The 23,346-nt window shown below is 41.5% G+C and overlaps 1 protein-coding gene across 5 annotated transcripts in view; it reads right to left on the reverse strand.

Moving 5' to 3' along the window:
* Positions 1-23,346, reverse strand: part of ehbp1 (EH domain binding protein 1) — a 153,731-nt gene that overhangs the window by 110,330 nt on the left and 20,055 nt on the right. For all 5 annotated transcript variants that reach the window (XM_046070419.1, XM_046070421.1, XM_046070418.1 and 2 more), the window contains 3 exons: positions 22,473-22,530; positions 22,268-22,363; positions 15,809-15,862 (listed from right to left, as the gene is read on the reverse strand). In XM_046070419.1, the coding sequence (XP_045926375.1) occupies positions 15,809-15,862; positions 22,268-22,363; positions 22,473-22,530 (208 nt within the window). The remainder of the gene's footprint in view (positions 1-15,808; positions 15,863-22,267; positions 22,364-22,472; positions 22,531-23,346) is intronic.

Raw genomic sequence — 23,346 nt, forward strand, 5'->3', positions numbered from 1 at the left:
AGAGACAGAGACAGAGAGAGAGAGAGAGAGACAGAGAGAGAGAGAGAGAGACAGAGACAGAGAGAGAGACAGAGAGAGAGAGACAGAGAGAGACAGAGAGACAGAGAGACAGAGAGACAGAGAGAGAGAGAGACAGAGACAGAGAGAGAGAGAGACAGAGAGAGAGAGAGACAGAGAGAGAGAGAGAGGAATGCCTTTAATGCAGGGTTGCCTCTGATGGCAGCAGATGAAAGGAGGAGAGTCACAAACCGACCAGCCCTTAAAAGGTCTAATCCTAACTGGGAGAGGAGACTGTTTTATTGGGGACTAATCTCCTGCTAGCTTGCAACACCAAGCCAAGCGCACACAGAAATACACTAAAGAACTGCAACAACGTTAATGAAACCTCCACACATACATGCTATCATCTCTACACCAAACAGCATGAACTCACGTCAGCAGGCGTAAGGATATTCACTGTAACCACAAAAACAAAATCATCTGGCTTTCTTCTTACTCCCTGACTTTCCTAACGAGGTCACACTTGACTTGAGTGTATGTTTATGTCGGCTCTGTTTGAGGATATATTTCTGAGATGCACCTGGCACACACTTGATACTAACTGCACTGGACATTTACCAACAATTAACTGATTATCACAACTGTGTCAATTACTTTCCTATTGTTTTGACTAATCACTTCAACAGGAATCTTTCCACTGAAATCTGCCATTTTCATTTAGCTTTTCTAATTAGCGTAATTGAATCTGCATCATAATTCATAACAAGCGAAAAAGCTTAGATGGACACCAATCTAGTATCTCATATCCTCTCTTCCTCTCTTCACTTCTGTCCCTCCCACCATGCTTCCCCCCTCTCTCGTCTTATCAGTGTGTCCAGGGTGCCCTCCTCTCTTCGACTCTCCGGGTCTTTCTTTTGGGTGGCCCTCAGTGCCCCCCACAGACACTCAGACCCAGAGCATGCACTTCAGACAGGGGGCTAATGGGAAAATAAATTACCAGCTGGCAAAAGCCCTGGCTCTGCACTTCTGCTGGAGAGAGAGAAAGGGACATGGGGGGAGCTGGAAAGAAGGGGGTGGTCAAGAAATGGAAAGAGAGAAGGGTAGAAAAGATGAAAATGAAAGACAGAGAGGTGGATAGCAAGGAGATGGAAAGAAAAGTAGGGAGAAGGGGAACGATGGAGAAAATGAGGGAGAGGGGATGATGGAGAAAGAAAGACAGAGCCAAGAGGGGGAGGGAGGGGGAGAGAGAGAGAAAGATATAGGTCGACAGGATTATAGCTGGAGTTCATCCCTGGTCTATGAAGTGCCTGCTCATCACTTTTCCCACCATTTCACCATCTCTTGCCATCGTAAAGGCCTAAAATGGCCAATAACATCATCTCACACACACACACACACACACACACACACACAGCCACTGAGCCAATACCTCCAGCTACCGTATCTGGGATTGATTACTCCATCCTGCATGAAGCAGCCGTTCAGATATGAGGACAGCAGATTCAGCACGGTGGCGGACATCGATGGAGGTGTGTGTCCAGCGAAATCTGTGTCCATGTGTGTACATGTATGACGTTAGGACAGATTTTAGTGCATGAAAGACGTCGGAGTGGTTGTGTGCTGTGTTGACTGATGGCTGACCGTCCAAGTTCTTGTGAGCTTTCACCTCATTTTATAGTACACACACACACAACAAAATCTCTTTCAATTTGTCACTTTGAAAGCAAGAACATATCCTCTGGCAAGTACAAACTGATAACAATACTGGGTTTTAGTCATAGAACAGTGTGAAACAGCATTAAAAAGTGCTTTAGATGCGAACTAGAGAGGGAAAACATTAACTGTCTTCCCAGGAATCCTCTCCGACCATTTACACTCAGTTCGTCCACTAAATTCCTATTTAAGCCTATGTTTTAAAGGTAGGAACACCTCTAGACACTATGCATGCAACTAAAACAATGATAGATTTTCATGAAATTGAAATCATCCCATTCCTGACTCTATTCTCCTCCCAACTTGTTTTAGCATCACTACCAGATAACAGAGGGTGCTAAGAAGCTCAAAGGTTTGGTTGATAAAACATGCAGCAAGATCTCAGTCAAGAACTATATTTCACGAGATATCAAATGATGATTTCCAGGTAAAGACAACAAGGATTTTGTGAGGAATCTCAATTCTCACTTTAAGGATCTGTTTGTTTTTGCTGTTTTAGGCAGGCTGTTGAGATCTGACAAAGCTATGATAGGGCCCTAATCCAGAGCAAAGCTGATTTGCGTAAGGGGGAGGGGGGTGTTAAGATGGCCTGTGACAAGAAACAATTGCTCCAAGTGAGAGTCTGCTTCTCTCCCACCCTGCTCCATGACAAAGGTGTACTCTCCATGCTAAGTGACAAATCTGGGGAGACAAAGAGCATTAGCAGGGTGATGCTCTGCTTCAGTGCCCCTGATTGTGGCCAACTCAAAGAATCTAATATGGATTTTAAAAAGAGGAGAGGGAGAGATTAGAATGAAAGAGAAACAATGAACACCTTCTACCAAGGGGGAATTAGTGGAGGGATTGGATAAGGAGCTGGTGTGCCTCAGTGTGTGTGTATGTGTGCGCATGGGTGAGCGCTTGTTCTTTGAAATTCTTGTTCCACGAAAGAACAATAGGGTTCCCCAATTCTTGTGTGCATCTACACAAACAGCTTCCCCCTCATATCTAAATGTGTATGTTGCAGATGAGCCATTTAGTCTATGATCTTTCTCAGAGTGATTTAGTAACAGTGAAACAAGAGAATAACCATTAATTTTCAGATTCATACATGACTCATAACCAATAAGCATTAAAGGGGGTGCAAGGGTCTGCAGGCATTCTACTCCTGTCAACTGATAAGACAAGCATTGCCTTAAGACATTTTAAAAAAGAGAAGCTAAATACAGTGCAAATGTTGCGGATTTTGTGTTTTTCTGTGACGAAGTCATCGTTTCACTTTTGCATATAAAAACGTTTCTAAGCATATTTTGACACATCCGATATGAGCAGCTCTCTCATGGAGGGACTGTGTCTTTTGCCACTACACCCATGGGTGTACAATGCATTTACTGCAAATCACTTTGAGTTCCTGACCCCATTTTCTCTAGGTGTGGTACTCCAAGTACAGATTTATATCCCAAACAGAGACAGAGACATGTTTGGGGATCAGTCTAACTGTCAGTGGCTGGCTTAGCACTGGCATCAGAGCACATCACAAGACCCTATTCATTGCCACTTAGCAGAACAGTCGCCTCATTTTGCCAGAAACTGTGTGTGTGTTTGTGTGCTCACTCCCTAAAATGCATATACAACACACACACACACACACACACACACACACAGTGAGCGGATCTTAAGGAGATAATGTCGCCCTACACACAAGTTTAACCTAAGTTCATCATAAACTCTCTCAGCTTGCACACACAAATTCTTTCGCGGCCAACACCCACACACATATATATATGGAGCGAGCAACCCACACATGCAGGCCCAGCGGGTCAAGCTTGTGGATAAACAGGGGGATTTGCAGACAGGCAGTGTTTTGCGGGCCACACAGGCCTGTCTCCATCGCGAGCAGCCATCTTAAGTCGCATGGAGGAACAATAAATAACCAAGAGACGGAGATTATTAACAGTTCCACTGTTGTTGTCGTCCAATCACGCATCAGAACTGTCTGACCACCCATCATCGCCACGTAAGACATGACACCAAAAACAAGGTGAGATGAGGATGAAGACGGGGACGAAGCGCCTGATTGGACTAGGCTGAGGAAGAGGGCAAGTGACAGGATGTGAAGCCATGAAGTGACAGAGGACGACCTCGGATTTAACTGATAACAGAGGGTGTGGCAATCCACAACGCACAACTCCGTGATCTCACGACTTCTCAGAAGTAATTTAAAAAAAAACAGAAGACCGTGAGACATGGACTGTGGAAAATGGCAGCATAATAGGAAAGAAATGATTCAACTTTTTTTGTTTATGTTCTGCACTTTGAGTGCTCACCTGCAGCCCCTCAATGTGTGGTTGCATATCAGGTTTTGCATACACACACACACTGAACAATTTAATAAGTGGCAAGGTGTTTACAAGTCAGTCAACAACTAACACCCCTTGAACAAACAGCATTTCAGTCAACCTCCTTCCTTACTACTCCCTCACCACATCTTTTCTCCCAGCCTCTCCTCTCCTCCCCGCTGTTTCAAGGGCTCATTTTACACCAACCCCTCCACAAAAAAACAACAAAAAAAACCCTGATACAGTAGACACCTTTGCCGAACCTTGCCAGCCTGGGTTTGTAGGTGAATGTGTGTGTGGGTATTGAATGCTCAGATGTGTGTGAGTCAGCGTGTGTCTTCTGGGTCAGCGTGGGGACAAGAAGCAGTAATGAGAGAGGAGGTACAGCCTGTTTTCTAGACTGGCACAAGCCTCTACACGGTGAGCTGGCAGCCTCTGCAGGGCCCACACAGGCTTGGCCTGGGAAAACAGCGATCACCATACTGTAACAGAAATTGGCTTCTTTTGAGTCAATATACTATTAAGTCCCTGACATTTTTATTGTAATACATGTTGTTTTCTGTAATTTTAAACTTCTACTGATAGTTGACCTTCGTGAGTTATACATTTAAGCAATAAAAGTTGCCACCTGGAATTGAACCACAGACATTGAGATTATGTGACGTGTCAAAAACCTCTTGAATATGAGGATGTCCAAGATTTGCAGTTTTAAACACTCAGTTCGAGTTAGGTCTTAGGCCCCATTCACACTACTCCATTTTAGTTTACAAACGGATAATTAAAATGAATACATTCTCCACCCACACCAGCATTTGAGTTGATCTCCGTCTACATTAAAACGACTGAAAACGCACATCTAGAGGCCGTTCACGTACAAAGGGCATGTGCATGCCGGTGTAGACATGAAGCAGATGGTCTATGCCGTAGTTACAGAAGATCTGGCAAAAAAATAAAGTAATATGAAGAATCAAACCAGATTTTTTTTTTTGCATGAACCAATAACGAGATGGGACTGTTACTGAATGTAACACGGGAATGTGGCGGTGGAAAACAGACTGGGAGTCGTCGCAAAGTAAACGGCAACATACACAGTACAAGTGTAGGCAGATAAGTGTTGAATACTGAATATTTTAATAAAAATACCAAGTCAAAAACTGTCAGTAGCGCCGTGTGTCTGCTTTGCATGACTTAAAAGACCAAATCAGAGAGCCGAGCGCAAGCGTCTGCATAATTGTTTCTAAAGTCCTCCGTTTTCAACTGTCTTCACTAAAACGCCCTCTGGAGTTTCAAAATGAAAAATGGGGTCAGCAAGCCTTTCCAAACGTTTTAGGTATTTGTTTTTGCCGTTAGGCTGGACGGGAGGTGCAAACGTAGCAAAAGGTCTCCATTTTAAAACCAAAACGCAGTATTGTGGATGGGGCCTTACCATAGAAAAATGCCATGGCACGCAGATAGCGATGTGTTTTTCCCATTTGATATACATGAAAGAACTGTTCAGTCAGCCTGAGTGGCGTCTAACCACCACAAATAAAAAGCAGGACACCTACAGGTAAACCTCATTAAACCAGTACTGTAATTAGTTTTCTACCAATCACAATATCTCATCTCGTTTTGGCCTCGTAAACTAGCAGTCCTCTTCTGTGCGTCAAGTGTATATTTCACAGTGGTGAGATGCATCATGATCATCACCATCCATTTAAGTTTTGTCAAAATAATAAACACGGTGTGAGCCGCAGTTTGTAAAATCAACATCTCGAGTCAAACCAAACACACATATCATTGGAAGGACACAGGTGGGTATACGGATATTTCCCAGGTGACACGTGTGTTTTGATGTTTATTTTGGGGTCAAACGTCACACTGTATGAGGCAAAACAAAAACCTGTTTGGGCCAGTTTAGACTCTGCATGAGTGTGTACGGGCTACAAATGAATGTGTGTGTGTGTGTGTGTGTGTGTGTGTGTGTGTGTGTGTGTGTGTGTGTGTGTGTGTGTGTGTGTGTGTGTGTGTGTGTGTGTGTGTGTGAGATAGGGTGCAAGTCTGTCTGAGATTATATTATACTGTATGTGTACACATGTTGCGAGCCTGTGTGTGCCTATGTGTATATATATGAAAGAGAGACACTGTGTGTAGGTTATAGTGTACATTTGACTGTGTGTGTTCGCTGCAGTGTCTGGTGACATCTGCTGCGTTGTTGGCTAGGAGCGGAGCACAGTGGGCTGCAGGAGCCTCAGACTAAGGAGATGAAAGCCGAGGTCACAACCTGGACCAGTGGGACAAGACACACTTGCTCACACAACACACAAATACAAAGTCACACATGCAAACCTAAGGACATACACACGGACTGTATGCATATGGCACGCACACACACACAGCATGCGGGGGGCATACAAGAACACAAGGACGAAAGACTAAAGAATAAACAGGGCAAAGATAAATCAGTTAAGCAGACAAAAAAATACGCAGAGACACTAAATACAAAGCTACACACACACACACACACACACACACACACACACACACACAAAGAGAAAAAACAGACGGTATGAAATAGATGATGCAAGCACAAAAGCAGAGCCCCACATCATCAGGGGCAACAGTTTAATCAGTTTAATTAACAAACACATGCATGTATGCATGTAAGCAAACACACACACACACACACACACACACACACACAGAAGACACGGTGTGTGCCAAGTGATAGTGTGCCAAAAGCTGTTGTTGTTGTGTGTCTGTTGTGTGCGAGTGTATAAATGTGTGGGCTAGAAGAGACATATGAAGAAATTTATTTAAGGTTCAGCTGCAAAAAGGGATACTTTTTAATACTGATATACAGTATATGTAGATTATTTTATCATTTAGCCAATTAATCTTTCAATTTATAAAATATCAGAAAATAATGGAAATGCCCCAGCACTAGTTCCTCAGGTAGCTCAGGTAACATCCTATGGTTTTTATTTTGTCTGAACCAAATATATTTAATTTACAATGATATAAAGCAGAGAAAAGCAGCAGATTCTCACATCTGAGAAGCTGGATTATAGACTAATCAATTCTGTTAATCATGAATCATCAAGTAATTGTACTCTCTCTCTCTCTCACACACACACAAAATAAAGAATACAAATATACAGTCTCCCAAATGGCCACCACACACATTCAGACACAGATACAGTCACATCCAAATAGGACACCTGCACAAAGACGTAGTTACAGACACACAAACACACACCTCATGGTGGTGGTAGCAGTTAGTCAGCAGACCAGCCATGTGATGGGGTGGTGTGGTGTGGATTAGGGGCCAGTAAGCCTATTAGGGCGACAGGAGGGACCACCCGGCCTCCATTGCCACCTACAACCCACTAACACACACACAAACCTGGCACCCAAATAGTTCTCCAGACACAGGGACAATTTCTCACCAACACACACACAATTTCACATAGTAAGATAGAGATACACACACTATATAACCACGGATGTGTTTTTTGCTGTGAGCTTAATTGTGTGGAGTAATTTACTGTATAATGTTGCAGAATATGTGTGTCTCTCTTCATATTGTTATTCAGCCTAAAATACTGAATGTGCTTCAATGAACAAAACTACATACATGTTGGCTGCATAGAGGCAGAAAACGGCAGCATTTAGAGTTGTAATAGATATGTGTGTGCGCCTCTAGTGCTTATTTACTATGTGTTAGTGGTTGTGTGTGTGTACCCGAACAGGCAGGGAGTGCAGGCATAGGGGGTAATCGCCAGCATCTGTTGCCTCTCCTCAGGGCGATTAATTAGATTAAATTAATTTGGAAAGCGTGTGTGAATGTGTGAGCCGATACTAAGGACCCCCCACCCTTCCTACAATGACACACACACACACAGTAATTTACATCATTCCAGCTTTGAACTATAAAGCATATTTTATTTATATTAGTACTGTAAGCACACACGAACAACATGAGCAAACACACACGCTCTTCTTTCTGACAATAAATTAGGCCTTTTCATTTCCCAAACTATTTAAGAAATGGAAAACGAGCAAAGGTGAAAACTTTGGAGACACACGCGTGCACACGAGCGCAAATTAATCCCAATTTGTCGTCCTCGGTACGAGAGAAACTTTTGGGATTTCATACTTCATACCAGCTTTTGTCACCTTTGCGTGAATAGCCGAGGTCTGAAATAATTGTGTTTTTCTTCCCCGAGGCCCAGTCAGCGCTCACAAGCCACTGGCCTACGTAATGTGTTCCAGACGGGGGGGGGAACCACGGCTATGACTACAATACAGAGAGAGATGTGTGTGTGTGTGTGTGTGTGTGTGTGTGTGTGTGTGTGTGTGTGTGTGTGTGTGTGTGTGTGTGTGTGTGTGTGTAAGGGAATATGTGTAAAGGTAGGTCGGCTTGTGTGGGTGTGTGAGTGGGTGAGTGTCAGTATGTGGCAGTGTGTGACTGTATGAGTGTGTGTAAGTGGGAGGTATGTGGCATGGAAATGGCCTTAATGGAGTTGGATGAGGTCCACAATAGACAGGACATCACCTCAGAGAGAGGAATAAAAGAGAGAAAGAAACAGAGAAGGAAAGAGATAGAAGGGGAGAAGAAGGCTGTAACAACATGGCCAAAGTGTTACAGAATATATGCTGCATTTAAACAGTTATTTTTCCAAATGTAATGACTTAAAAAGTGTCCGCGCACCCCTTAATTTGGATGTAAAAACATTACATGTAAGTAGTAGAAGAAGAAGATATACTTTATTTAATCCCCGGAGGGGAAACTCAATGTTTTCACTCTGTTATTATGTTAGTATACACACAGGTCTGAAATACACACACGCACAAACACAACCCATAACAACACACGGAGAGATGTCAGAGTGAGGGGGCTGCCAGTCAGTGCGGCGCCCCGAGCAGTTGGGGGCTCAGGAGCTTGCTCAAGGCCTCCTTCGGCAGTGCCCAGGTGGTGAACTGGCACCTCTCCAGCTACCAGTCCACGCTCCGCAACTCTGGTCCGAGCTGGATTAGAACCGGCGACCTAATCCTTACAGACCGAGCTACTGCTGCACTCCAAATAAGACTAGATCAACAGTCTTCGGTGAGGATCAGTATTCTCCAGCTTTTCTAACCTTTCTGCATGGGCGTGGGACAAACCCGTTTCCCTTTATGCAGCAGAAAAACATGGTCACCCTAAATGGAGTGATTGTGAAGAAGTATTAAAAATGCCACGAGTCCTTAAAGTGGCAATTTCAAAATCGATATTTAAAATGTGCAGCAGACAGGCTGTCAAACAGCATGAGCGGTTATTTGGCAGAGCAGCCATAGATTTGGAAATTCCTTCTTTTCTGAGTGACATTGATGTAATGTGAGTGAAAGAGGTGAAGTATGACTTGGAGGGAGCGAGATGGGGGAGAAGCAGGGAGAGAGGGCCTTGGAGTGTGTATCACTGTATATTCAATGTATTCAGACATGATATCTTCTCACTTTAAATACAACAGCCGTGTGTGTGTGTGTGCGCAGACGCGCTGTGTGTTATTTAAATCCTTTCACGAAGCTTTGAAGATGAGGGAAGTTGGTCATCTCCAGCTTTGGTTGATATGCTAACGCAGAGAGAATACGCAAAGACATACATACACATATTAACCCCCCCTCATGCTCTCTCTCACACACACACACACACACACACACACACACAGCCAGTCAGCACAATGCCTTCAAATATAGCCATCCAATCTTTTGACTCTCAATTTGCCCACCTTTTTGATAATACGGGCCCATTTGAAAAAGGGTGAAAGGCAAGGGTAGCATGCAATTTAGAGATACTACTGTGTAGCCATTTTCAGCCCGCCACCTCTCACTCTCTCTCTCCGTCGCTTTCTCTTATTCGCCCTCTCCCTCTCTCCCCCCATCTTTTGATTATGCGATTCGCCTTGGCAGACGAACAAATAGAGGAGAGAAAAAGGTAGTGTTTGACACTGCCATTTTCAATGACAAAATACAATCTAACCACGGCCAGTAATTCGACGGGGAGGGATTAGCGCAGTGCGAGGTTGGGCCCCCAGATTAAGACGAAGCCACAGCGCGGGGATCTTGAATTTCATCATCTCCGGCGCTCAGGCACAATGGCGTATTCTTCCCCTTTCTCCTCTGCCGTCTGATGAGGGGTCAGGAGAACTCACCTCTCCTCTTCCTCTGTTCCTCCTCCTCAGAGCAGCGCTCACTACCGCATTCATTCATCCCTCCTGACTTTATATTAGCTTAGACGCCTGAAAGGTGAAGGTGGGGGATCGGAGCTGTCTATACACTCATGCACACACATGCAAAGTCAAAAGAAAATATGAGAGGACATTTGCAAATATTTAGTACGTTTGGATAACGTTATACCTTTCCTCACACATACATCAGTACAGACATACAGGCACAGGCAGCCACACACAGATATTCCTATTCCTAATGACACACATACACAGACAAACACAAACACACAGGTGACATAAGGGGGTGATCCAACAGGATCAACGAAGAATGTTTGAAAAAGGGTTTTCACAGATCTTAGGGTAGACTGCCCTCTTGTGGTCAATTTAAATAATGTTGTTCAGCTCTGTTAGGAACCAGCAGCACAATACAATAAATCTTTGAAATCAAAAGGCTTGGTTCAGGCTTTCTGAAAGTTTCAGGCATAAAATGAGTCATGAACAAAACTTAACTTAGTTATTTTAAGTATAGTTTTTTACTAACATTAACATTACACCTGTAAATACGTACTGTATGCAAGGTTGAGAATGGTAACTTGAGCAGGATGCTGTTCCTTTGCAAGCTTACCTTTCATATGTATTTCTCTCACTCCGTCTCCATCACTTTCACATTGAAAGTAACGGTGATAGTACTCAAAGAGTCAACAGGTGCATGTCACCAATCGGTAGAATCAAAGTACTAAACAAACAAGGAAACAAATGTCTTGACAGTTTTGTGGGTTTTATGTAAAAGCTACCAACGCATGTGTACCTTCTGTAAAGATTTCCTAAAAGCAGCATATAAATGCAACATTAAAAACCAGGACAAAACCACAGCAGTATGAGGACGTGTCCCAGACAAATTGGTCCTCAAGGATGAAGCTACAGTACGTGTTGTTTTGAAGTGCAATCATGTGATAAGGAAAAATAGTCCAACTTATTTCTAAATCTTCCATTAATGAATCTGTCTAATGTTTACAAGGGTTTTGTTACTATTCTTCATTTTTTTTTTGGTATTTAGCATACGCAGAGAAGCTTCAAAAGACTGTAATCAAACAAACACTAAGCCAAAACTGCTAGATTTCAACATTTTAAAAAAAACATAGAGCCGAAGAGGTCAACACTCTGAGCCACAAAAAAGTGAAAAGAGATATTTGGATTTTTAACAAGATCCACAGGGTTTGAAGGCCAAAGTCTTTTATTGAAATGACTAAAACTGGTTCCAAAAAAAACCTACTACTAAAAATGTACACCAGCATTTGCTTGCCGATTATTATTTTTTAACAAGTTAATAAGAACACAATATCATTTACATTCACATATCATTTACTTTTGCCATCCCTTTATCATTGCTCTCCCTCCACATTGGAGTGTATGAGGGTATAAAGTTGCATTCTCCCTCCCTCGCTCTCCTCTGTGCTCTCCATTCCTGCTGTCAGAGGACTGGTGTGGCTTTGATCTTTCTATCATTAGTCAGGTATGCAGAGACACAGACAAACCCACAAACATGTCTTTTTCTCTCCCTTTCTCGCTCTCTTTCTGCTCTATCCCACGCTCTGGCCAGAGAACACCGGGTGACCTGCTTGTCTTCTCAGCTTTTTATCAAAGAGAGAAAGGTAGAGCAGTTTCTGTTGTCGTTCCTTTGAGCTTGACGTGTACAGAAAGTGACAGAAGCAAAGCACCTCCCCAGGTCACCAACTCTCGGAGGTGTATCCTTGTTGATTACTAGTGATGTCCCCCTCTCTCGACAGTTTACACATCAAAGCATTTGAAAGTTGGCTAAGTATACAATAAAGATTTATTTACTTTGTCACTCTCAAATGTAATTTCACAGACTCCTTAAGACGTAAGAGCTCTTTAAAATGCTAAAAATGTGTATGACAGCTACAACTTTATAAGCTCTCTGTAAAAATTTTTCAAATGGTGTATGACATTTTTCACTTCTTACTATCACAGCAGTTTTGGCAACACATGTCAAGGCTCGCATTGACCAGAAACATGAAACTGGCTTAACGGGAAACATGTCCTTCGAATGAAACTCCCTGGAGACCTCTTTAATAAAACTGGGCTTCTTCAAAACCTTGACCAACACAACCAAATGTGAGCACCAGACCGAGATACTTAAACACTTCAAAAGCATGCACTTAAGGACAGGACTGTCACAGGACCAGGACAAGCACCTGGGACAGCATGGACCCACCCTGTTGAAGTAAATCCCTAACGGTCAAAAACACATGGCTCTGAGGCAAATCTTGACTTCTGATCACACAGAATCATAGAGCAATAGATATTACCATTATCAATATGGCAATTAGTAGTAGGGATGAACTGAAATGAAAATTCTTGGCCGAAGCCGAATATAATGAAAACAATTGCAGAATACCGAACAAGTTTTTTATTACATGTGTCTATTTACTTTTAATGTACACAGATAATATGTTTTATACTTTCTGTGAATACAATCCAATTAATCTTGAATGTTGTATGTGGGTCTCTTATTGCATCACATGAAGACTTCACAGCCTCTCTTCAGGTAGGACTCTCATACTGCAACACTTGTCTTTGTAAAGAGAGAAAATGACAGGATAAAGTTGCCAACCTGCCTGTCAGCTCGCTCTGGTCCATTTCAGTTACCATAAATGCTTGAATATGTGTGCACTCCAAGTGTAGGTGCAGGTAGCTTAATCGTCTAGCTCACAAACGAGTGACAGAAACATGACAAGCAGGTCAGACTGTTTGTTGCCTTTTCTAAGAAGTCAGCCACAGATGGAGTGGATGTGCTAGGAGACAATTTAGTAGAACAGTGTCTGCAAACGGCGATTTTTGGCGTCTTTCTCGGACACTTTAAAATGCTTCCACACTGCCAACATGTCAACGTAACTGTTCGGTAAAATTTAATCAGTCTTTTGACTGAATATTCAGTGCATCCCTAATTATTAGAATGATACTGAGATGTGTGGTTATGTTTACCTCCAATGTAACCAGTGTTGGGAGTAACATGTTACAAAAGTAACACAATTATAGCAGTGTATTACTTTTTGCTGTAACGTAGTAATATAATGTATTACTAAAAAAGAACTGTAATATTATACCTGTTACAATCTTAGTAACGCGCGTTACAATGCATTTTACCCCGAAATTAACTGGTAGTTTATTTTTTAATAATTCACCAACATTGAGAAACATTTCGGCAGTAGAAAAACAAATCCATGAGTAAAATAGTAACGTTATTTCCAATTGCCAGAATCCGATGATCGAGATTGTAGGCAGGGTGCAAACTATGGGGGAGTTCGGCTCTTCTTAAAGGTTCGGTGTGTAATATTTCTGATGATCTATTGACAGAAATGCAATATGAGATCCATAACTATGTTTTCAGTGGTGTATAAAGACCTTACATAATGAACCATTATGTTTTTATTACCTTAGAATGAGCCATTTTTACCCCCACCCCCCCCCCCACCCATGGAGGTCGCTGTATTTTGTCATCATGTTTCATCATCACAGCGTTCTTCTTTTGCTTGTATAATTCCGGCAGTGTCGACGCCTGTCACTATATACATATACAGTCTCTGCGTAGACTTCTGGTTTATTAGAAGTAAGAAGAGAAGTGACATTTGGACAAATGAACGAGCACACACATTATTTAGCACGAGAGCTGACAGCCTGTGGATCTTTATACCATGAAGCCAGACAAGTCGGGACAGATAGGCTACAAACAGCTGACGGCAGAAATCACGGATGTTGTGGATTTTCCTATATTCCTATTGCTATAATGTGGGACAGATGTTTTCAAAGCGGTGCTGAAGTTGTCCGTTTATGCTTGGACAGGTAATTTTAGGCGATGCAAATTACAGCTGTTTGATAGCTTTAGCCTGAAGCTGGCCATAATCACACAGAGAGGTGAGGTGTTTCCCATGTCAGTGGTGTGAAATATGAAATGAATGCAACTATATGTCACCGACTTATTCTCCAGCCTGTGGGTTGGCTTTGCCGGTTACGTTAGCAAGACAATCAGCTGATCAGTAACGTTAATTGGCAATAAAACTGTAATGTTAGCTTAGAGCATGGAAGCATCAGCCAGCTAAACTTTTACTGCCCTGGTAGAAAAATAATGGAAGGTTAGTTGGACTGGTTTATTCTCCAACGCTGGCTTTGGCTTGTGGTGTAAAATATGTAGTTGGCTTAATTTCATGCAGTTACTCTCCCTCCAGCGCTCTGTTTTGGCTATGTGAGACAATCAGCTGATCGCTAATAGGCAATAAAACGGTCTCTTACAGCTAGAAGCTCAGATCAGACAGCTAAACCTTTACTGCGCTGGTAGAAAAAATACATTGTTGGATTAGTTTTATGTAGTTAATCTCTCTCTCCAGTGCTCTGTTATGACTTTGTTCCGTGGACAGAAATGTGTCCTTACCTTCCTGAGACAACAGATGATGAATATTATTGGTAATAAATAGCTAAACTTCACCCATCCATAATCTATAATGCATTACATTTTGGAAGTAACTTGCCAAACACTAAATGTCACTGAGTACTAACTGATTCTAATGCAGACAGTATTTGTTTAAGAGTTTAGGAGACACAACTTCACATCCACAGAAAGACCTAGTCATACATTTTGAATAATTACATAACTATTCTACTAAAGCCTAAAACAAAAAAGTAACTGTGTAAGTACGAAGGCCTCATTTGTCCAACATGTCTGTATAACTTAGGCAGACTACAGAGCTGGCATGGAAATCACTTCTGAACAGCAAGTTTCCAGATTCCTGGCAGACAACTGCTACAAAATAGTCTCCATCTTAATCTCTCTCTTTTCCTCTATCCTTCTCTTCTCAACCTTCCTTGTTTGGTTATTCAATGTGAGTCTAAGCTGTCACCTGCATGGCATGCTATTGTCCTCCTTCATCCTTCTGCTGCTGCTGCTGTTGTGAATAGCAGTGTGACCAATAGCCCCTCCCACCCAAAATTAAAATAAATTCATTGAGTAAATAAATAAACCTCATTGGCAATTATGTACTACTTTGCACATTGCAAGTCAATATTTTACAAGCACACGTGACGTTTGTAGCCTCAGGATGAAGTTTGTAAATCACACTCCACAAGTGCTTGTAGAAATGTTGTTGCTACCACAAACAAACACACACACAAATCTGTGCTAAACAGTCATTGTGGTCATTCATGTATGTATACCAACACGCAAATCAGCACTTGTGATTTAATCTGAGGAATACCAACCACACAGAGCCACATGTAATAGCGCAGCCTGACCACATGGAGGCACAACCTGCATATATAATACAAAAATTCACCTATCTGAGAATAAGAAATTTGTTTCTTTTTCTTGTTTTTCTTTAAAGTTGTTTGTCATCACCAGCCATTGTAAATCACAGCCCAGGTGCCTTTGAGCAAGGCATCCAATCCCACCCCCATTTGTTGAAAAAAAATATGCAAAAACAAAACTGCAGTGCAGTAACACACACTATAAGAGTGTCAATGCAATAATATAAAGACTGAGGGAACAAAGGGACAAAGACATAATTTAGTACTCACATTTTCAATGACAAATGTCCACTCTTTATCTTCAAACTCCTCTGCATGGGGGTCCTGCAAGAGAAATGTGTGAAGACATGTGCTGAAGTACACATTAAACATTAAACATACATTAAAGCAAACTGCAACCACATTATGGTCATTTGATACAGCATTCAAATTACACATCAGAAATAATTCTGAATTATCAACCAACATGGCTTAAGCAATACTGAATAATTATGACGGCAGAATAAAACAATTAATTTCATTAACTCAGTGGTTTTCAAATCACCACTTCATGGGTGTCGTGGATGTTGAGCGGACCTAAAGAAAACGATTAATGTGGTGACATAAACAAGAAAAAATGCTCTGATGCTGGCAATCCTATTTTGCTAAACTTAATCTTGTTTATTTCAACCACCTGTATTAATGATTGATAAAAATTAAATTAACTTTACCAGGGGTGGGGGGCCATGAATGGCCTTTTTGTGGCTTCTGAAAGGGGGCATAACAGAAAAGGTTAAGGAACCACTTCATTAAGTGAATATTTTCATTTTGGTGATAACTGTGCCAGCAGACTTACAACACAAAACCTGCGACACAGAAAACACAGTTTATGAGTGACAGCTCATCTGCACTGCCAACATTCTCTATCCTCACTCCTTCACCCACTGACCAGGAGACTCATTTGTAAAAAAGTGTGCAGCCAAAAGCCAAAGATACCATGCACCCAAAAAAAAACACCCCATAATCGGTCAATGCAAAGCACCTCATGAATGTTGAATCAAGGCAACAACTGAAAAGACCGAGATTTTTATGACACACAAATCCGGGTGTTTGTGGGTGAGGACAGGAAGCACATACTGTTTTGTGTCCACAGCAGTGTTGCTGCTGCAGTTAATGCAGCGACCACATAAACAGGACTGTAGCCTACTTGACATTTAAAGAAAGCGGTCCGATCTAAAGGTGGAGGCAAAATAAATAATTGCATTGCTCCTTCAGAGCATGTCTGCTACTGGTGAGGGCAAGGGCACACCTGAGCTGTCACGCTGGAAACCCGGGCGGCCTCTCTATGACAGGGAAAGAAGTGTGTGTGGTGACACAGAACGAGGGAGACACCGACATGACGAATCACAGACGAGCCCAGTAAAGCAATGTTTTATTTTTTACAGCATGGCTGTGTAAACATAGGCTATGTGCAGGTGAAGATGTATCAGGTGAGCGGACTGGAGAAGGTGGAGTGTGTGTGGCAGCCACCGCAGTGTCTCTGTGTGCCTGACAGAACAGTCATGTTCACTGCAGCAATTTTACACACAAAAACTATGGGAAAACTAAATCTTACTACTGATGCTCTGTTCTGCAATTCTTTAATGCGTTTTGATGTTATCTTGGACTTCTACAACCAATGATGATAATTTCAACAGTTAGCCTGGTTAACTTTGTTGAGGTGGAAAGGCATGCCAGAATTTTCCTGAATCCTGCCAACTACTACCACATCCTGGCATCATCCTACCATTTCAACAGCTGCACTGCGCTCTACAATGCATCACAAGTAGAGTGTAAGTAGCATTCATTCTGGCTCTCTCCTCTGCACTCTGGGGATGGGGAATGTGAAAAAGTGCTGACGAAATATTAACTGGAATTTGATTTGCGATTTGTACATAAGACTCAAAGTTTACTTACAGGTACTTACATTCTCCTGTCAGCTTTTGCGCTTTGTACGTAAAATAGACTGGTTTGTCTGTCCTCCTTTAGGGTGGCATAAAGCTCGGTCAGTTGGAACTTAGCTTGGAAACCGGTGGATCGCCGGATCAAGCATGAACCATTTCCAAAGGTGCCCCCAGAGCCCTGAACCCCAAACTGCTCCCTGGGCGCCGTACGAAAGGCAGCCCACTGCTCCTAAAATTAAGATGGGTTAAATGCAGAGAGGATCTGTCCACCTCCCTTTAGGGCGGCAGTAGCTCATTTCTTAAGGATTTGGTTGGAAACTGCTCGGGGCGCCGTACTGAGTGGCAGCCCCCTCGCTCTGACATCTCTCCATGTATTTGTGCATGTGTGTGTATTTCAGACTTGTGTGTGTATAATACTAAACATTAACAACTGAGTAAATAAACATTGAATTTCCTCTTGCGGAATTAATAAAGTATCTCTTCTTCTCTTTTTCTTCTCGTCTTCTCATATATGTGTTGAATGCTTTGAAATTATTAAAGGTAACTTTTAATCACATTATTAACACAATAACTGTATAGCATTATAATGACAGGCGTTTCTATTACGCCAGTTACTGAGTATCTCAATCTTCATGAAGTTTGGACTTACTGCAAGCCTGTTGTTTCAGACCTCATTCATAGTGGCTAGGTGTAGGCTATTTACAGGTTTAATGAGCTATTCTAATTAGGGCTGGACAATAAAACAATAATTATCACAATATAATTTTTGTCAATAACAATATAACAAATGTTCACTAAATATTCAATAAATGTTTAATTTTCACACGCGAATTCAGACTTACTTTTTTATTAAGATGTTTATTTGTTGAGGAAAAAGGACTGAAAAAAGTTTTTTACTTAATTTTACTTGTGCATATTTGTTGACAAAGTTTTATCATAATTGTTTTCAATGTTCTACCTCGGATTTGTGAAGTGATTCACTGTTTGTGTTGACCATAAAGAAAAGTTTAAACCCCAATTACACATCAGGTTTCTTCAGCTTTCACTAAGGGGCACAAATCAGCCTTTAAACTCGAAAGACATAACGATTTGATACTTATCGTGATAATTATCGATATCGAAAGATATGAAACCTTTTATCGTGATAACATTTTTGGCCATATTGTCCAGCCCTAATTCTAATACATCACTTTGGGCTCTGTTAATATGAGATTATTGCTCATACTCTTGCCGTTACTTTCTGCTTTTTACAGAAAAAAAGATCAATCAATAAAGTCAATATGGAGTGTTTTGCTGCAGCCCCAGCACTACAAGAACACACAAGCAAACATGTGCACTGATGGCCTTTCTGTCTGACTGCGCCTGTGACACACCCCGGGAAATCAATATTCCTGCAGTCTGGCACAACGGTCAAACAGAACACCCACATGGGCACAAACACTGCAAGTCATACAGATGCCTCATTCCTGTTAAATTTTAAATCCTCCATTATTATATAAACTGTATCTAAGAGCATGACATTATCGGCCATCTCAGTTTATGGTGTTGTCTGCAGTGTTTTAGTGCTGCTGGTAAACATAAGCTGCAGTCAGTGACAGGATACAACAGGTTTTTTTGTTGGTAACATGTTTTAACATTAACAAGGATCTTCTTCATAGATAAAATATTTAAAACATCTTTCCATTTAGCTCAAATACAGGTTTGGAAATGCAGATGTTCTATAAAAATCACGAGTCAAGTGTTTCACTGAGGACTCGCTGGCACCCACTCTGCTTTCTGCACATTGTCTCTGTTTGGATTGATCTTGTCTATAGAATGAGGGGTTGGAAGATATAAACAGTGTACATGCTGTGCTATAGCAGAAATATGTCTACTGGTAGAGATTTGGCAATACCATATCCACCTCGGAAGCTACCGCTTAGGTAAAGGCTGCAATACCGCTGAATTCAGCTGTTTTCACTACAGAGATTCATGCCAGACAGAGGTCTGACAGCATCTCCAAATCACTGTTAGTGTTTGCTTCAACCTTCAATTGACCCACTGCAGAAAAAGGTATTCGATTTTTACAGATTTAGACTGGCATTAAGCAATATTTTTGATATTAAAGGGGTTCTCCGGCAATTTAGTAATGCACGTTCATTAAGTTTGGTGAAAGGGATGTTCGGACAGACAGATGGTCAAAATCACTACAGCAGAGACTGCAGTATGTTTACTTTTAGTCTCAAATATAAAACTCTGGATCCTACATTCTCCACAATGCAACCAACAGCATCTTATTGTTACACCATCCCTGTCTGGTAAATGTAAACATCTTTCAAAATCCATCCCCTCAGTTTGTTGTGCAGGCTTTCTGTCAAAAAATTGAAGTATATCATTATAAAACTATTTTAACAGGTGGAGTAGGTCTCTTCATGACTAGTGAACTGACTTTTTTGTAAAACTGGTGGAATGTAAAATTAATTGTAAGACTGAAGTTATGTGAAGAGTCTCTTTCGTACAAAACCTACTGAGAAATTACATTGTGTAGGTTTTCCACCCCCAGTTAGAGTCTTACAATCTCTCAAACCTCCCATATAAAATGTAGACTGCTCTTTCCAGCAAACAAGCTTAGGCAAGCTGTCTGTAACTTAAGTGCCTAGACAAAAGTAATGAAAGTCGAGAATCTAGTAAGCTAAAGCCTCATTTCCACTACATTGTACAGCTTGGCTCGACTGGCTTTTAGTACCAGGCACTTTTTTCAATTTCGTTTTCCACTGCAGATAGTAACCCTCAATGTAGGTGGGATTCTCAGCTTATTGCCATAGCTTTCATCAGCAGCCAAACAGAGGAAGGTCTGCACTTCCATCAATTGTGGTTTTGGGGGCTGCTATCTTTTAAAATCTGACTCAAGCAAGGAAAAATAAAAAATGCAGTTGCTATTGATGGTAGCTTGGCTATTTACAAATGGCAGGTTTGTGCAGGATGGCCCGTGTCGAGCATCTGTTCCCTCTGATCAATCAGTGGTCTGCAGTGTTTTAACTCCTCCTTTTAGTATCGACTTATAGGTGTTACCAAAACAAGTACTACTATCCACAACTGTTGCCAGTGGAAAACTAAAAACAGAACTGTTCCATACGAGTCAAGCCGTCCATGCAGTGGAAATAAGGTATAAGCAGCCACATAGTTTTCTCAAGTTTGCCCAAATCAGACTGAAAGGTAGTGAATACTGGATTTAGATTAGTCAGATGGCCACATATTGCTATGTTTGTGTAAGTAGTAACACATTATCTATAACAACTTGATAAGCTGGTTGTTTATCAGGGCTGTGTTTGTCTCCTAGTGCTCAAACAAACTGTAGCAAATAGAAAACAAGAAAACTTTCAGATTGCAGAGGTCATTTGATTTGTGGCTATACCAAACAGATGTGGGTGAATGTGATCATTAAAAAAACAGCTTTATTACTTCCTCTGGGACAGGAAGTGGAAGTGGGCCCAGAATAGAAAGACAGCCGCGCTAGAAAACTGAGCCAGTACACTTTTAACCAGCAGACATCACAGTGTGGCTTATATGCTTAATTTAAGTCTCAGATTTTTGTCACTTTCACTCCAGTCTTATTTTATGCGAGTCCCTAAGTATCTAATGCCTTATTGTGCTACAGTATATTGTTGTTAGGTGTATTCATTACCAACTACATATGAACAAAAAGTAATTCCTACACAAAGAAGAGGCAGGTAAGTAGGTATTTGCGGCATGAGGTCTCGTCAAGACATTGAGACAGGTAACCAGACACTGAGCTCTGAGCTAGCCTGTCAGCACAGAGGCCCAGCATGTTTAAGTAAGCCAGGCACGGTGACAGATACGGTCTGTAAAGCCCTGTCATTTACAGACCGGCTGTATTACTGTATGTATACGGACCTTCCAGTCATAAAATAAAATTAAAATGTAAAAAATGTCAATCTGTAAAACTGCAAGCAAAGACATTTTCTGTTATTAAAGCTAGGCTATATAGTGTATTTCAGAAGCATTTTTTAATTATATTTGTTAAAATTCTCTTTACATCCTGACAGCAATTAAATCAAATGCTCTGGCAAAAATTTAAATAACTCTAGTGTCTGTGGCTGTACTAGTGTTGTAAACAAATTTCAACACTCGCCTGGTACGCCGAGCTCCAAATCCAGGTAGAATCGTCTGATAGGACCGCTACCTGGGCTAACTAGCTAATGGCAGCTAGAGTTAGCAGCAGTGTGACACTAAGTTAATTCTGTGTTACAAGAGAAAAGGTTTGTGTTGCAACAATCCCTGATACTTTCGTCCCGATTATAAGGTGCAGCTCCAAGATGGAGCTTGAGGTTTCAGGGGTTTTTTCCTGCGACAACCTGATTAATGAAAAGATCCTTCTGATCAACTAATGGTTTAGTCGACTATTAGGGGGCAGCGTGGATACTTTCAAAAGTGGTCTCTTGCTAGTTTTTCCAACGTTACCTTCCCTAGCTTTAATACCATTTCTCCACAAAAAAATAAAAATCAACACACTTAATATCAATCATCTAGTATTTATGCCTTTCATGTAGTAAAAAAAATACACTGCTGTTTTTGGGTGTCGCCCCTTATACAGAAATTTAGCAAATTTTGAAAATAAAAATTAACATTTGGTGCTAAATCTCCCAATTTTAAAGGTGAGGTAAAAGTGGGTATCACTTTAATTTTTTGTGTAGGTCACGGTTACTGCTATCTACTAGAATAAGACCCTCATGTCCCAGTAACCACCCTAGCCCACCTTAAACATAGAAATGCTTGTCTCAGTGCTCATTAACCAGCTGTAGCCTACCTTAAAAAGAGTGACCGTGATCTCAATGTTCTCTGGTACAGGCCAAACCACTACTCCTCTGTAGGGATTTTTGATGCCGGGCTGCCAGCTGTGTGACTGCAGGACAGAGGGACAAAAGAACCAAGAATAATAGTTACAAGTGAAAAAACCTTTGTTTGTTTTATCATTTCTTTATTTAGTTTCAGGACGCCACTCAAATACAAACCTTGGAGGATTTCCGTCGACTCCTGCGTGTCCAAACCACGACCAGTTTGTCGGGTTGCCTGTGAGGAAGGACAGAGGAGACAGATGAATGAAAAAGGCCATGGTATTTCTTCACCAATCCAACTACACATTAGCATGTTAAGACTGTAAGCCCCTCAGCCCAATTGATCAGAGTATGCTTCTTAATGCCTGAAGTTTTAAAACCCTAATAATCCTACCACTGTACACACAAAAACCAACAACAATAACGCATACACACCTGCACAACCACTCGTATGAATAAATCATGAGATACAGCTAAACCCTGCCTTTGTCTCTGTGGACTGCGACATATACAACAGGACACACACACACACACACACACACACACACAAGGTTAATGTGACAGGAAGAAAACTGGAGGAGGCTGAGAGTTACGACCACCTAACCCAATCCATGTCAGAGCCACACTGCACTGACAACTTAATTCAATTTTATAACTTTTTAACTTATTTCAAACAGTTGATAGAGGCACACAGATATTTTATTTGGGAAAAGAGAGCGGAATCAGTATCTGGAAAGAAAACGTCGGATAAGTGCATCCCTATTTTTTAGACCAAACCCGAATCAAACTGCCAGCACTCAATCATGAGTCTGATCTACCTTAATAAAGCTAGCTCATAAAAACACATTCACATCCCAAATTCTAGTATATAGGTCAAACCACGCTGTGGCACAGTTAGCAGATGCCAATCAACAAGACTGTCTGTCAATAGGGGAGTCCAGGTTTAAGTCCTAGTATTAGCAGGTGTCCACCCCATGCTCTTAAGCTCTCCAGCTACCAAGCTGATGGTCAGTAACTGAGCCTGATCTTCTATCTATTAAAATCACTTTCT

This window comes from Micropterus dolomieu, linkage group LG15 (assembly GCF_021292245.1).
Source record: "Micropterus dolomieu isolate WLL.071019.BEF.003 ecotype Adirondacks linkage group LG15, ASM2129224v1, whole genome shotgun sequence".
In the NCBI taxonomy this organism is placed as follows: Eukaryota; Metazoa; Chordata; class Actinopteri; order Centrarchiformes; family Centrarchidae; genus Micropterus; species Micropterus dolomieu.